At 48.7% G+C, this 16,802-nt stretch overlaps 1 protein-coding gene and 1 long non-coding RNA gene across 2 annotated transcripts in view; both read right to left on the reverse strand.

Annotated features, from left to right (window-relative positions):
• Positions 1-314: 314 nt before the first annotated feature.
• The window catches only part of radil (Ras association and DIL domains), a 61,554-nt gene continuing 45,066 nt past the window's right edge, over positions 315-16,802 (reverse strand). The window contains exons 14-17 of the mRNA XM_052506100.1: positions 14,164-14,336; positions 8,731-8,881; positions 4,493-5,045; positions 315-756 (exon numbers count right to left, since the gene is read on the reverse strand). Of these exons, the coding sequence (XP_052362060.1) occupies positions 699-756; positions 4,493-5,045; positions 8,731-8,881; positions 14,164-14,336 (935 nt within the window). The 3' untranslated portion in view covers positions 315-698. The remainder of the gene's footprint in view (positions 757-4,492; positions 5,046-8,730; positions 8,882-14,163; positions 14,337-16,802) is intronic.
• LOC127922383 (uncharacterized) lies at positions 15,187-15,893 on the reverse strand. Its single transcript, XR_008111129.1, has 3 exons — positions 15,497-15,893; positions 15,307-15,343; positions 15,187-15,265 (listed from the first exon to the last, which is right to left on the reverse strand). It is a non-coding gene; the product is annotated as an uncharacterized LOC127922383 (long non-coding RNA).

Below are 16,802 nucleotides of genomic sequence, written 5' to 3' on the forward strand. Positions count from 1 at the left end.
TATAAACAGGATTACCCATATATAAACAGGAGTCTTTACCCTCTAGTCCGTTGTGTATATTACCCATATATAAACAGGAGTCTTTACCCTCTAGTCCGTTGTGTATATTACCCATATATAAACAGGAGTCTTTACCCTCTAGTCCGTTGTGTTGTGTACATTACCCATATATAAACAGGAGTCTTTACCCTCTAGTCCGTTGTGTACATTACCCATATATAAACAGGAGTCTTTACCCTCTAGTCCGTTGTGTATATTACCCGTCTATAAACAGGAGTCTTTACCATCTAGTCCGTTGTGTATATTACCCAGATATAAACAGGAGTCTTTACCATCTAGTCGGTTGTGTATATTACCCAGATATAAACAGGAGTCTTTACCCTCTAGTCCGTTGTGTATATTACCCAGATATAAACAGGAGTCTTTACCATCTAGTCGGTTGTGTATATTACCCAGATATAAACAGGAGTCTTTACCCTCTAGTCCGTTGCTTTTCTTCTTGTCCATTGAAGGTGTCCTATTACTGCAGCCGTTGACCTGGGGGGCGTGTCCAACCAGGTCAGCCCCACCCCCCTCGGGGTTCCGGGGCGTGTTGGGCGAAGTCAGGAGGCACGAAGGGTCCTGGTTGGTCGGCCGGAGGTGGGGGGCGGTGCCATTTCTCCTCACACTGTTGTGACATTGGCCTGGGGTTCTGTCCCTCACCCACTCCTCCACCCCTCCTGACCGGGGACTGTTGTGGGACGGAGGGAACTCCCTCTGGAGGTTGTGAGGGGGGGGGATAAAACAACACACAGTTAGAATACTGTTAAAGGTAGGACTGTGTGTGTGTTGCCTGCCGTGGGCCTCTCTCAGTAACACCAGATAATTATTCATCCAGCCTTCCTGATTCACTACTTACTGGTCCTAAAGCCTTAATCTGATTACCATGGCTGTCATGTCTGGGACTTGGCTCCTCCAGGGTGGCTGTAATGTCTGGGACTTGGTACCTCCAGGGTAGATGTCATGTCTGGGACTTGGTACCTCCAGGGTGGCTGTAATGTCTGGGACTTGGTACCTCCAGGGTAGATGTCATGTCTGGGACTTGGTACCTCCAGGGTGGCTGTCATGTCTGGGACTTGGTACCTCCAGGGTAGATGTCATGTCTGGGACTTGGTACCTCCAGGGTAGATGTCATGTCTGGGACTTGGCTCCTCCTCCAGGGTAGATGTCATGTCTGGGACTTGGCTCCTCCTCCAGGGTAGATGTCATGTCTGGGACTTGGCTCCTCCAGGGTAGATGTCATGTCTGGGACTTGGCTCCTCCTCCAGGGTAGATGTCATGTCTGGGACTTGGCTCCTCCTCCAGGGTAGATGTCATGTCTGGGACTTGGCTCCTCCTCCAGGGTAGATGTCATGTCTGGGACTTGGCTCCTCCTCCAGGGTAGATGTCATGTCTGGGACTTGGTACCTCCAGGGTAGATGTCATGTCTGGGACTTGGTACCTCCAGGGTAGATGTCATGTCTGGGACTTGGCTCCTCCTCCAGGGTAGATGTCATGTCTGGGACTTGGCTCCTCCTCCAGGGTAGATGTCATGTCTGGGACTTGGCTCCTCCTCCAGGGTAGATGTCATGTCTGGGACTTGGCTCCTCCTCCAGGGTAGATGTCATGTCTGGGACTTGGCTCCTCCTCCAGGGTAGATGTCATGTCTGGGACTTGGCTCCTCCTCCAGGGTAGATGTCATGTCTGGGACTTGGCTCCTCCTCCAGGGTAGATGTCATGTCTGGGACTTGGCTCCTCCTCCAGGGTAGATGTCATGTCTGGGACTTGGCTCCTCCTCCAGGGTAGATGTCATGTCTCCAGGGGACTTGGCTCCTCCTCCCAGGGTAGATGTCATGTCTGGGACTTGGCTCCTCCTCCAGGGTAGATGTCATGTCTGGGACTTGGCTCCTCCTCCAGGGTAGATGTCATGTCTGGGACTTGGCTCCTCCTCCAGGGTAGATGTCATGTCTGGGACTTGGCTCCTCCTCCAGGGTAGATGTCATGTCTGGGACTTGGCTCCTCCTCCAGGGTAGATGTCATGTCTGGGACTTGGCTCCTCCTCCAGGGTAGATGTCATGTCTGGGACTTGGCTCCTCCTCCAGGGTAGATGTCATGTCTGGGACTTGGCTCCTCCTCCAGGGTAGATGTCATGTCTGGGACTTGGCTCCTCCTCCAGGGTAGATGTCATGTCTGGGACTTGGCTCCTCCTCCAGGGTAGATGTCATGTCTGGGACTTGGCTCCTCCTCCAGGGTAGATGTCATGTCTGGGACTTGGCTCCTCCTCCAGGGTAGATGTCATGTCTGGGACTTGGCTCCTCCTCCAGGGTAGATGTCATGTCTGGGACTTGGCTCCTCCTCCAGGGTAGATGTCATGTCTGGGACTTGGCTCCTCCTCCAGGGTAGATGTCATGTCTGGGACTTGGCTCCTCCTCCAGGGTAGATGTCATGTCTGGGACTTGGCTCCTCCTCCAGGGTAGATGTCATGTCTGGGACTTGGCTCCTCCTCCAGGGTAGATGTCATGTCTGGGACTTGGCTCCTCCTCCAGGGTAGATGTCATGTCTGGGACTTGGCTCCTCCTCCAGGGTAGATGTCATGTCTGGGACTTGGCTCCTCCTCCAGGGTAGATGTCATGTCTGGGACTTGGCTCCTCCTCCAGGGTAGATGTCATGTCTGGGACTTGGCTCCTCCTCCAGGGTAGATGTCATGTCTGGGACTTGGCTCCTCCTCCAGGGTAGATGTCATGTCTGGGACTTGGCTCCTCCTCCAGGGTAGATGTCATGTCTGGGACTTGGCTCCTCCTCCAGGGTAGATGTCATGTCTGGGACTTGGCTCCTCCTCCAGGGTAGATGTCATGTCTGGGACTTGGCTCCTCCTCCAGGGTAGATGTCATGTCTGGGACTTGGCTCCTCCTCCAGGGTAGATGTCATGTCTGGGACTTGGCTCCTCCTCCAGGGTAGATGTCATGTCTGGGACTTGGCTCCTCCTCCAGGGTAGATGTCATGTCTGGGACTTGGCTCCTCCTCCAGGGTAGATGTCATGTCTGGGACTTGGCTCCTCCTCCAGGGTAGATGTCATGTCTGGGACTTGGCTCCTCCTCCAGGGTAGATGTCATGTCTGGGACTTGGCTCCTCCTCCAGGGTAGATGTCATGTCTGGGACTTGGCTCCTCCTCCAGGGTAGATGTCATGTCTGGGACTTGGCTCCTCCTCCAGGGTAGATGTCATGTCTGGGACTTGGCTCCTCCTCCAGGGTAGATGTCATGTCTGGGACTTGGCTCCTCCTCCAGGGTAGATGTCATGTCTGGGACTTGGCTCCTCCTCCAGGGTAGATGTCATGTCTGGGACTTGGCTCCTCCTCCAGGGTAGATGTCATGTCTGGGACTTGGCTCCTCCTCCAGGGTAGATGTCATGTCTGGGACTTGGCTCCTCCTCCAGGGTAGATGTCATGTCTGGGACTTGGCTCCTCCTCCAGGGTAGATGTCATGTCTGGGACTTGGCTCCTCCTCCAGGGTAGATGTCATGTCTGGGACTTGGCTCCTCCTCCAGGGTAGATGTCATGTCTGGGACTTGGCTCCTCCTCCAGGGTAGATGTCATGTCTGGGACTTGGCTCCTCCTCCAGGGTAGATGTCATGTCTGGGACTTGGCTCCTCCTCCAGGGTAGATGTCATGTCTGGGACTTGGCTCCACCTCCAGGGTAGATGTCATGTCTGGGACTTGGCTCCTCCTCCAGGGTAGATGTCATGTCTGGGACTTGGCTCCTCCTCCAGGGTAGATGTCATGTCTGGGACTTGGCTCCTCCTCCAGGGTAGATGTCATGTCTGGGACTTGGCTCCTCCTCCAGGGTAGATGTCATGTCTGGGACTTGGCTCCTCCTCCAGGGTAGATGTCATGTCTGGGACTTGGCTCCTCCTCCAGGGTAGATGTCATGTCTGGGACTTGGCTCCTCCTCCAGGGTAGATGTCATGTCTGGGACTTGGCTCCTCCTCCAGGGTAGATGTCATGTCTGGGACTTGGCTCCTCCTCCAGGGTAGATGTCATGTCTGGGACTTGGCTCCTCCTCCAGGGTAGATGTCATGTCTGGGACTTGGCTCCTCCTCCAGGGTAGATGTCATGTCTGGGACTTGGCTCCTCCTCCAGGGTAGATGTCATGTGCGGCAAGTCTGAGTTCTTGCAGAGTTATTGGAGGGGGTATTGTCTGTGTGTGTGTGTGTGTGTGTGTGTGTGTGTGTGTGTGTGTGTGTGTGTGTGTGTGTGTGTGTGTGTGTGTGTGTGTGTGTGTGTGTGTGTGTGTGTGTGTGTGTGTGTGTGTGTGTGTGTGTGGATGCCTTAAGAGGGCTTTGGTATTTCATGTAACAGATTACTGGTAACTGCTAAAGAACCACAGCTGCTGAGGCACATGGCCCAGATTACTGCAAGGAGTGTGTGTGTGTGTGTGAGTGTGTGTGTGAGTGTGTGTGTCCATCACGTGACCTACCTGTGCTTCCTGCCAGTCTGCGGGTGTGGTACTCGTCCCGGTGCTCGTGCTCGTTCCAGTCCCGTTAACCGCGGTGTGATTGTGAGTGTGTGTGTTGTTGATAGTGGGTGTGTGTGAGTGTGTGTGTTGTTGACGGTGGGGTGTGTGTGAGTGTGTGTGTTGTTGATAGTGGGGTGTGTGTGAGTGTGTGTGTTGTTGACAGTGGGGTGTGTGTGAGTGTGTGTGTTGTTGACGGTGGGGTGTGTGTGAGTGTGTGTGTTGTTGATAGTGGGGTGTGTGTGAGTGTGTGTGTTGTTGATAGTGGGGTGTGTGTGAGTGTGTGTGTTGTTGACAGTGGGGTGTGTGTGAGTGTGTGTGTTGTTGACAGTGGGGTGTGTGTGAGTGTGTGTGTTGTTGACAGTGGGGTGTGTGCGTAGCCCCCAGAGGAAGTGCTTGACATAGAGCAGCTGCCTATAGATGCTGTCCTCTAGACAGTCACTGTCCAGATCCACTCTGAACCCCCCGCTGGGGAGGACGATGGGAGGGTGGTTCTCGAAACTCTCCAAAAGGTCCACTGGGGGAGGGGCACAGAGCAGGGGTTAGAATACACACAGAGCAGGGGTTAGAATACACACAGACACACACAGACAAGGGGTTAGAATACACACAGACCAGGGGTTAGAATACACACAGACCAGGGGTTAGAATACACACAGACACACAGAGACCAGGGGTTAGAATACACACAGACCAGGGGTTAGAATACACACAGACCAGGGGTTAGAATACACACAGACACACAGAGACCAGGGGTTAGAATACACACAGACCAGGGGTTAGAATACACACAGACACAGACAGACCAGGGGTTAGAATACACACAGACCAGGGGTTAGAATACACACAGACACACACAGAGCAGGGGTTAGAATACACACAGACCAGGGGTTAGAATACACACAGAGCTGGGGTTAGAATACACACAGACCAGGGGTTAGAATACACACAGACACACACAGAGCAGGGGTTAGAATACACACAGACAAGGGGTTAGAATACACACAGATACACACAGACACAGACAGACCAGGGGTTAAAATACACACAGACCAGGGGTTAGAATCCACACAGACACAGACAGACCAGGGGTTAGAATACACACAGAGCAGGGGTTAGAATACACACAGACCAGGGGTTAGAATACACACAGACACAGACAGACCAGGGGTTAGAATACACACAGAAACAGACAGACCAGGGGTTAGAATACACACAGACACAGACAGACCAGGGGTTAGAATACACACAGACCAGGGGTTAGAATACACACAGACAGACCAGGGGTTAGAATACACACAGAGCAGGGGTTAGAATACACACAGACCAGGGGTTAGAATACACACAGACACAGACAGACCAGGGGTTAGAATACACACAGACACAGACAGACCAGGGGTCAGAATACACACAGAGCAGGGGTTAGAATACACACAGACACACACAGACCAGGGGTTAGAATACACACAGACACAGACAGACCAGGGGTTGGAATACACACAGACCAGGGGTTAGTATACACACAGACCAGGGGTTAGTATACACACAGACCAGGGGTTAGTATACACACAGACACAGACAGACCAGGGGTTAGAATACACACAGACCAGGGGTTAGTATACACACAGACTAGGGGTTAGTATACACACGGACCAGGGGTTAGAATACACACAGACACACACAGAGCAGGGGTTAGAATACACACAGACCAGGGGTTAGAATACACACAGACACAGACAGACCAGGTGTTAGAAAACACACAGACACAGACAGACCAGGGGTTAGAATACACACAGACCAGGGGTTAGAATACACACAGACTAGGGGTTAGAATACACACAGACACAGACAGACCAGGGGTTAGAATACACACAGACACAAACAGACCAGGGGTTAGAATACACACAGACACAGACAGACCAGGTGTTAGAATACACACAGACAGACCAGGGGTTAGAATACACACAGACCAGGGGTTAGAATACACACAGACCAGGGGTTAGAATACACACAGACACACACAGACCAGGGGTTAGAATACACACAGACACAGACAGACCAGGGGTTAGAATACACACAGACAGACCAGGGGTTAGAATACACACAGACCAGGGGTTAGAATACACACAGACCAGGGATTAGAATACACACAGACACAGACAGACCAGGGGTTAGAATACACACAGACAGACCAGGGGTTAGAATACACACAGACCAGGGGTTAGAATACACACAGACACAGACAGACCAGGGGTTAGAATACACACAGACCAGGGGTTAGAATACACACAGACACAGACAGACCAGGGGTTAGAATACACACAGACACACACAGAACAGGGGTTAGAATACACACAGACACAGACAGACCAGGGGTAAGAATACACACAGACCAGGGTTAGAATACACACAGACCAGGGGTTATAATACAAGCAGTGCAGGGGTTAGAATACACACAGACCAGGGGTTAGAATACACACAGACACAGACAGACCAGGGGTTAGAATACCCACAGATACAGACAGACCAGAGGTTAGAATACACACAGACACACACAGACCAGGGGTTAGAATACACACAGACACACACAGACCAGGGGTTAGAATACACACAGACACAGACAGACCAGGGGTTTGAATACACACAGACACACATAGACCAGGGGTTAGAATACACACAGACACACACAGACCAGGAGTTAGAATCCACACAGACACAGACAGACCAGGGGTTAGAATACACACAGACACAGCAGAACAAGGGTTAGAATCCACACAGACACAACAGACCAGGGGTTAGAATCCACACAGACACAGCAGACCAGGGGTTAGAATCCACACAGACACAGCAGGGGTTAGAATCCACACAGACACAGCAGACCAGGGGTTAGAATACACACAGACACAACAGGGGTTAGAATCCACACAGACACAACAGGGGTTAGAATCCACACAAACACAGCAGACCAGGGGTTAGAATCCACACAGACACAACAGACCAGGGGTTAGAATCCACACAGACACAGACAGACCAGGGGTTAGAATCCACACAGACACAGACAGACCAGGGGTTAGAATCCACACAGACACAACAAGGTTTAGAATCCACACAGACACAACAGACCAGGGGTTAGAATACACACAGACACAGCAGGGGTTAGAATCCACACAGACCAGGGGTTAGAATACCCACAGACACAGACAGACCAGGGGTTCGAATACCCACAGACACAGCATACCAGGAGTTAGAATACCCACAGACACAGCAGACCAGGGGTTAGAATCCACACAGACCAGGGGTTAGAATCCACACAGACACAGCAGACCAGGAGTTAGAATACACACAGACAGACCAGGGGTTAGAACACCACACAGACACATTAGACCAGGGGTTAGAATACACACAGACAGACCAGGGGTTAGAACGCACACAGACACAGACAGACCAGGGGTTAGAATCCACACAGACACAACAGACCAGGGGTTAGAATCCACACAGACACGGACAGACCAGGGGTTAGAATCCACACAGACACAGACAGAGCAGGGGTTAGAATCCACACAGACACAACAGACCAGGGGTTAGAATCCACACAGACACAGACAGACCAGGGGTTAGAATCCACACAGACACAGACAGACCAGGGGTTAGAATCCACACAGACACAGACAGACCAGGGGTTAGAATCCACACAGACACAGCAGGGGTTAGAATCCACACAGACACAACAGACCAGGGGTTAGAATACACACAGACACAGACAGACCAGGGCTTAGAATCCACACAAACACAGACAGAACAGGGGTTAGAATCCACACAGACACAGCAGACCAGGGGTTAGAATCCACACAGACACAGCAGGGGGTTAGAATCCACACAGACCAGGGGTTAGAATCCACACAGACACAGCAGAACAGGGGTTAGAATCCACACAGACACAGCAGACCAGGGGTTAGAACCCACACAGACACAGCAGACCAGGGGTTAGAACCCACACAGACACAGCAGACCAGGGGTTAGAATACACACAGACACAACAGGGGTTAGAATCCACACAAACACAGCAGACCAGGGGTTAGAATACCCACAGACACAGCAGACCAGTGGTTAGAATCCACACAGACCAGGGGTTAGAATACCCACAGACACAGCAGGGGGTTAGAATCCACACAGACATGTTACACCCCCCCCCCAGCAGGTACCTGTCCTGTATATGTATGCCTCATCCTCACTGCCGGGCTGCCAGATAGGAACAGGCCCCATCTCAGCTGTCAACTGGTACTGAGTCAACAGGCCATGCAGCTGAACCGGCTTCAGACTGGGGTGGTCTGCACACAGCACCTTCCAACTCATCTAGAAATATATAGAGAAATATATCACAATATATATAGACTAGCTTTAGACTGGGGTGGTCTGCACACAGCACCTTCCAACTCATCTAGAAATATATAGAGAAATATATCACAATATATATAGACTAGCTTTAGACTGGGGTGGTCCACACACAGCACCTTCCAACTCATCTAGAAATATATAGAGAAATATATCACAATATATATAGACTAGCTTCAGACTGGGGTGGTCCACACACAGCACCTTCCAACTCATCTAGAAATATATAGAGAAATATATACATACATATATCAGAATATATATAGACTAGCTTTAGACTGGGGTGGTCTGCACACAGCACCTTCCAACTCATCTAGAAATATATAGAGAAATATATACATACATATATCACAATATATATAGACTAGCTTTAGACTGGGGTGGTCCACACACAGCACCTTCCAACTCATCTAGAAATATATAGAGAAATATATCACAATATATATAGACTAGCTTCAGACTGGGGTGGTCCACACACAGCACCTTCCAACTCATCTAGAAATATATAGAGAAATATATACATACATATATCAGAATATATATAGACTAGCTTTAGACTGGGGTGGTCTGCACACAGCACCTTCCAACTCATCTAGAAATATATAGAGAAATATATACATACATATATCACAATATATATAGACTAGCTTTAGACTGGGGTGGTCCACACACAGCACCTTCCAACTCATCTAGAAATATATAGAGAAATATATACATACATATATCAGAATATATATAGACTAGCTTTAGACTGGGGTCCACACACAGGTCTGAAATATATCACAATATATATAGACACAGCACCTTCCAACTCATCTAGAAATATATAGAGAAATATATACATACATATATCAGAATATATATAGACTAGCTTTAGACTGGGGTGGTCTGCACACAGCACCTTCCAACTCATCTAGAAATATATAGAGAAATATATCACAATATATATAGACTAGCTTTAGACTGGGGTGGTCTGCACACAGCACCTTCCAACTCATCTAGAAATATATAGAGAAATATATCACAATATATGTAGACTAGCTTTAGACTGGGGAGGTCCACACACAGCACCTTCCAACTCATCTAGAAATATATAGAGAAATATATACATACATATATCAGAACATATATATAGACTAGCTTTAGACTGGGGTGGTCCACACACAGCACCTTCCAACTCATCTAGAAATATATAGAGAAATATATACATGAATATATCAGAATATATATAGACTAGCTTTAGACTGGGGTGGTCCGTGCACAGCACCTTCCAACTAATCTAGAAATATATACATACATATATCAGAATATATATAGACTAGCTTTAGACTGGGGTGGTCCACACACAGCACCTTCCAACTCATCTAGACAGAGATACATACTGAACAAGGGGGGTGCTGAGGAGTATTTCTGTCTGTAATAAAGACCCTTTGTGGGTAAAAACGACTTCTGATTAGCTGGGTCCGGCTCCCCAGTGGGTGGGTCTGGCTCCCCAGTGGCTGGGTCTGGCTCCCCAGTGGGTGGGTCTGGCTCCCCAGTGGCTGGGCCTGGCTCCCCAGTGGGTGGGCCTGGCTCCCCAGTGGCTGGGTCTGGCTCCCCAGTGGCTGGGCCTGGCTCCCCAGTGGCTGGGTCTGGCTCCCCAGTGGCTGGGCCTGGCTCCCCAGTGGGTGGGCCTGGCTCCCCAGTGGCTGGGTCTGGCTCCCCAGTGGGTGGGTCTGGCTCCCTAGTGGGTGGGTCTGGCTCCCTAGTGGGTGGGTCTGGCTCCCCAGTGGGTGGGTCTGGCTCCCCAGTGGGTGGGCCTGGCTCCCCAGTGGGTGGGCCTGGCTCCCCAGTGGGTGGGTCTGGCTCCCCAGTGGGTGGGTCTGGCTCCCCAGTGGGTGGGCCTGGCTCCCCAGTGGGTGGGTCTGGCTCCCCAGTGGGTGGGTCTGGCTCCCCAGTGGGTGGGTCTGGCTCCCCAGTGGGTGGGTCTGGCTCCCCAGTGGGTGGGTCTGGCTCCCCAGTGGGTGGGTCTGGCTCCCCAGTGGGTGGGTCTGGCTCCCCAGTGGGTGGGTCTGGCTCCCCAGTGGGTGGGTCTGGCTCCCCAGTGGGTGGGCCTGGCTCCCCAGTGGGTGGGTCTGGCTCCCCAGTGGGTGGGTCTGGCTCCCCAGTGGGTGGGCCTGGCTCCCCAGTGGGTGGGTCTGGCTCCCCAGTGGGTGGGTCTGGCTCCCCAGTGGGTGGGCCTGGCTCCCCAGTGGGTGGGTCTGGCTCCCCAGTGGGTGGGTCTGGCTCCCCAGTGGGTGGGTCTGGCTCCCCAGTGGGTGGGCCTGGCTCCCCAGTGGGTGGGTCTGGCTCCCCAGTGGGTCTGGGTCTGGGCTGGCTCCCCAGTGGGTCTGGGTCTGGCTGGCTCCCCAGTGGGTGGGTCTGGCTCCCCAGTGGGTGGGTCTGGCTCTCCCAGTGGGTGCACCTGGCTGCCCAGTGGGTGGGTCTGGCTCCCAGTGGGTGGGTCTGGCTACATTTAGTCAATTGATTGATTTCCCAGTGAACTGGGACTCAGCTCCCAGTGGGTGGGTCTGTTGCTTTATATTTGTGTTGTGTCTGACATACAGTATATATAAATATATCAGAAAATCTAGACAGTGGGGTGGCTCCCACAGCACCTTGGCTCCCCAAGGCATCTAGACACATAGAGAGATAAATATATCATAATATATAGAGAGATAAATATATCATAATATATAGAGAGATCCCCATATATCAGAATATAGTGGGTGGGCATAGCTCCCCAGAATATGGGTCTGGATAAGTGGCTATCAGAATATCCAGTGGCTGGGTCTGGCTCCCCAGTGGGTGGGTCTATGTCCTCCCAGGCCTGCACCCCTGCCCAGTCATGTGAAATCCATAGATTTGGGCCTAATACATTTATTTCAATTGATTGATTTCCTTATATGAACTGTGACTCAGTCAAATCTTTGAAATTGTTGCATGTTGCATTTATATTTGTGTTCAGTGTATAAAGACATACAGTATATAAATAAATATATCAGAAAATATAGACACTGGGGTGGTCCACACACAGCACCTTCCAAGGCATCTAGACACATAGAGAGATAAATATATCAGAATATATAGAGAGATAAATATATCAGAATATATAGAGAGATAAATATATCAGAATATATAGAGATACATATATCAGAATATAGAGAGAGATAAATATATCAGAATATATAGAGAGATAAATATATCAGAATATATAGATATACATATATCAGAATATAGAGAGAGATAAATATATCAGAATATATAGAGAGATAAATATATCACAATACATGGAGATACATATATCAGAATATATAGAGATAAATATATAGAGAGATAAATATATCACAATACATGGAGATACCCATATATCACCAATATACAGAAGAATATATATAGAGCTCTCTCCACTGGATAAATATATCTGTGAGGGGAAATATATGGAGAATATATATCAGAATATATTAGAGATAAATATATCAGAATATATACGCCAGGAGATAAATATATCAGAAATATAGAGTAATACCCCCCTTTAAGATTTAGATAAATATATCAGAATATATAGAGATAAATATATAAAGTAAATAGATAAATAAATATATCAGAATATATAGAGAGATAAATATCAGAATATAAAGAGAGATAAATATATCAGAATATATAGAGAGAGATAAATATATAGAGATAAATATAGATAAATATATCACAATAGAATAAATATATAGAGATAAATATATCAGAATATAAAGAGAGATAAATATATCAGAATATATAGAGAGATAAATATATCAGAATATATAGAGAGATAAATATATCAGAATATAAAGAGAGATAAATATATCAGAATATATAGAGATATAAATATATAGAGATAAATATATCAGAATATATAGAGAGAGAAATATATCAGAATATATAGAGAGATAAATATATTAGAATATATAGAGATATAAATATATAGAGTTAAATATATCAGAATATATAGAGAGAGAAATATATCAGAATATATAGAGAGATAAATATATAGAGAGATAAATATATCAGAATATATAGAGAGATAAATATATCAGAATATATAGAGAGATAAATATATAGAGAGATAAATATATCACAATACATAAAGATACATATATCAGAATGTATAGAGATAAATATATCAGAATACATAGAGAGATAAATATATCAGAATATATAGAGATAAATATATAGAGAGATAAATATATCAGAATATATAGAGATAAATATATCACAATACATAAAGATACATATATCAGAATGTATAGAGATAAATATATCAGAATATATAGAGAGATAAATATATCAGAATATATAGAGATATAAATATATCAGAATATATAGAGATATAAATATATAGAGATAAATATATCAGAATATTTAGAGAGATACATATATCAGAATATATATAGAGATAAATATTTGTGACCAATCACAGTAAGGTACTTCATTGTTACCCAGAAATTATTTTATTGATATAAAAATGGCTGCATTGGACCTTTAAGGTGAGAAAAGGTCAGAGGTCAGAGGTCAGGCGTGTGATGTTACCTGTGTTAGCTGCTGAGGGGTCTGGCCAGGATGCTGTCAGGGTCAGAGGTCAGGTGTGTGATGTTACCTGTGTTAGCTGCTGAGGGGTGTGGCCAGGATGCTGACAGGGTCAGAGGTCAGAGGTCAGGCGTGTGATGTTACCTGTGTTAGCTGCTGAGGGGTGTGGCCAGGATGCTGACAGGGTCAGAGGTCAGAGGTCAGGCGTGTGATGTTACCTGTGTTAGCTGCTGAGGGGTGTGGCCAGGATGCTGACAGGGTTAGAGGTCAGAGGTCAGGTGTGTGATGTTACCTGTGTTAGCTGCTGAGGGGTGTGGCCAGGATGCTGACAGGGTTAGAGGTCAGAGGTCAGGTGTGTGATGTTACCTGTGTTAGCTGCTGAGGGGTGTGGCCAGGATGCTGACAGGGTTAGAGGTCAGAGGTCAGGTGTGTGATGTTACCTGTGTTAGCTGCTGAGGGGTGTGGCCAGGATGCTGACAGGGTTAGAGGTCAGAGGTCAGGTGTGTGATGTTACCTGTGTTAGCTGCTGAGGGGTGTGGCCAGGATGCTGACAGGGTTAGAGGTCAGAGGTCAGGTGTGTGATGTTACCTGTGTTAGCTGCTGAGGGGTCTGGCCAGGATGCTGTCAGGGTTAGAGGTCAGAGGTCAAGTGTGTGATGTTACCTGTGTTAGCTGCTGAGGAGGTGTGGCCAGGATGCTGACAGCGCTGTTGAACTTGTTGAAGAACTTGTCTGCCAGGTAACTAAGCCCCGCCTTCCTAGTCCACTCTAGAACCATCCTGACACAGGCCTGTACCTGGAGAACCTTAGAGCGCTGGAACCAGCCCCGCGACGGACCTACACACACACAGATAAATAAAGCACCTGTCTGATTAGTCTGTTGTTGAGCACATTCCACACCTGTCTGATTAGTCTGTTGTAGAACACATTGAGGAGTTCATAGGGCAGGGCTCGGAATCTATCTATCTATCTATCTATCTATCTATCTATCTATCTATCTATCTATCTATCTATCTATCTATCTATCTATCTATCTATCTATCTATCTATCTATCTATCTATCTACCTATCTATCTGTCTAAATCTCTCTCTGTCTGATTCTCTGTCTCTCTCTGTCTCTCCACTCCTGTCTGATTAGTCTGTTGTGTCTCTGAGGAGTCTCTCTCTCTCTCTCTGTCTCTCTCTCTCTCTCTCTCTCTCTCTCTCTCTGTCTCTCTCTCTCTCTCTCTCTCTGTCTCTCTCTCTCTCTCTCTCTCTCTCTGTCTCTCTCTCTCTGTCTCTCTCTCCCTCTCTCTCTATCTGTCTATCTCTCTCTCTCTCTCTCTGTCTCTCTCTCTCTGTCTCTCTCCCTCTCTCTCTCTCTGTCTCTCTCTCTCTCTCTCTCTCTCTCTCTCTGTCTCTCTCTCTCTCTCTCTCCCTCCCTCCCTCTCTCTCCCTCTCTCTCTCATGTCTAACCTGGACCACCTATGGAGAGGTGCCTTTTGTTCAGTAAATCGTAGGTATTAAATGAGGTGAAAAGGAGACTGGAGTCATTAGTGCCACTTTAAGAGGTAGCTAATCCCCGTCCAACCCTCCTCCTCCTCCTTCACCCCCTCCTACCCCACCCCAGGGGTACAGCTCCATCCCCCTCCGCCCCAGCCAACGGGTACCCCCTCCATCACCCCCTCCCCCCTAATAGGCTTATAGTCTGGGAATATGACAATCTGTCCTCGCTGCTCTGAGAAACATGACTGAACTCCTCAGACACTAGAAACACAACACAGAACCTGGACCGTAGTCCTCAGACACTAGAAACACAACACAGAACCTGGACCGTAGTCCTCAGCAGAAACACAACACAGAACCTGGACCGTAGTCCTCAGACACTAGAAACACAACACAGAACCTGGACCGTAGTCCTCAGCAGAAACACAACACAGAACCTGGACCGTAGTCCTCAGCAGAAACACAACACAGAACCTGGACCGTAGTCCTCAGACAGAAACACAACACAGAACCTGGACCGTAGTCCTCAGCAGAAACACAACACAGAACCTGGACCGTAGTCCTCAGCAGAAACACAACACAGAACCTGGACCGTAGTCCTCAGCAGAAACACAACACAGAACCTGGACCGTAGTCCTCAGACACTAGAAACACAACACAGAACCTGGACCGTAGTCCTCAGCAGAAACACAACACAGAACCTGGACCGTAGTCCTCAGCAGAAACACAACACAGAACCTGGACCGTAGTCCTCAGCAGAAACACAACACAGAACCTGGACCGTAGTCCTCAGCAGAAACACAACACAGAACCTGGACCGTAGTCCTCAGCAGAAACACAACACAGAACCTGGACCGTAGTCCTCAGCAGAAACACAACACAGAACACACAATACCACTCAGCTCTCTCTGCCTCTCTCTCTGCCTCGCTCTGCCTCTCTCTCTGCCTCGCTCTGCCTCTCTCTGCCTCTCGCTCTGCCTCTCTCTCTGCCTCACTCTGCCTCTCTCTCTGCCTCGCTCTCTCTGCCTCGCTCTGCCTCTCTCTCTGCCTCTCTCTCTCTGCCTCGCTCTGCCTCTCTCTGCTCTCTCACTCTGCCTCTCTCTCTGCCTCACTCTGCCTCTCTCTCTGCCTCACTCTGCCTCTCTCTCTGCCTCACTCTTCCTCTCTCTCTGCCTCACTCTTCCTCTCTCCCTCTCTCTCTCTTCCTCTCTCCCTCTCTCCCTCTCTCACTCTCTCACTCTGTCTCTGCCTCACTCTGCCTCTCTCTCTGCCTCTCTCTCTCTGCCTCGCTCTTCCTCGCTCTGCCTCTCTGCCTCGCTCTGCCTCTCTCTCTGCCTCACTCTGCCTCTCTCTCTGCCTCACTCTTCCTCTCTCTCTGCCTCGCTCTTCCTCTCTGCCTCTCCCTGCCTCTCTCTTCCTCTCTCTCTCTGCCTCTCTCTCTCTGCCTTTCTCTGCCTCTCTCTCTGCCTCACTCTTCCTCGCTCTTCCTCTCTCTGCCTCTCTCTGCCTCTCTCTGCCTTGGTTGCTATGGCATCTGACATTGGCTCTACCTGCTGTTACCATGGATACCATCGCCAGAGAAACATCAATGAACAGAGAGAGAAACAGATACACTACATGGCCAGCAGCATGTGGACTAACTACACTATATATGTGTACACCCCTTCAAGTGTATACAGGTGTATAACATCGAACACACAGCCATGCAATCTCCATAGACAAACATTGTCGGTAGAATGGATTCGTTGAAGAGCTCAGTGACTTTCAACGTGGCACCGTCATAGGATGTCACCTTTTCCAACAAGTCAGTTGGGCAAA

Source organism: Oncorhynchus keta, unplaced genomic scaffold (assembly GCF_023373465.1).
Source record: "Oncorhynchus keta strain PuntledgeMale-10-30-2019 unplaced genomic scaffold, Oket_V2 Un_contig_25527_pilon_pilon, whole genome shotgun sequence".
In the NCBI taxonomy this organism is placed as follows: Eukaryota; Metazoa; Chordata; class Actinopteri; order Salmoniformes; family Salmonidae; genus Oncorhynchus; species Oncorhynchus keta.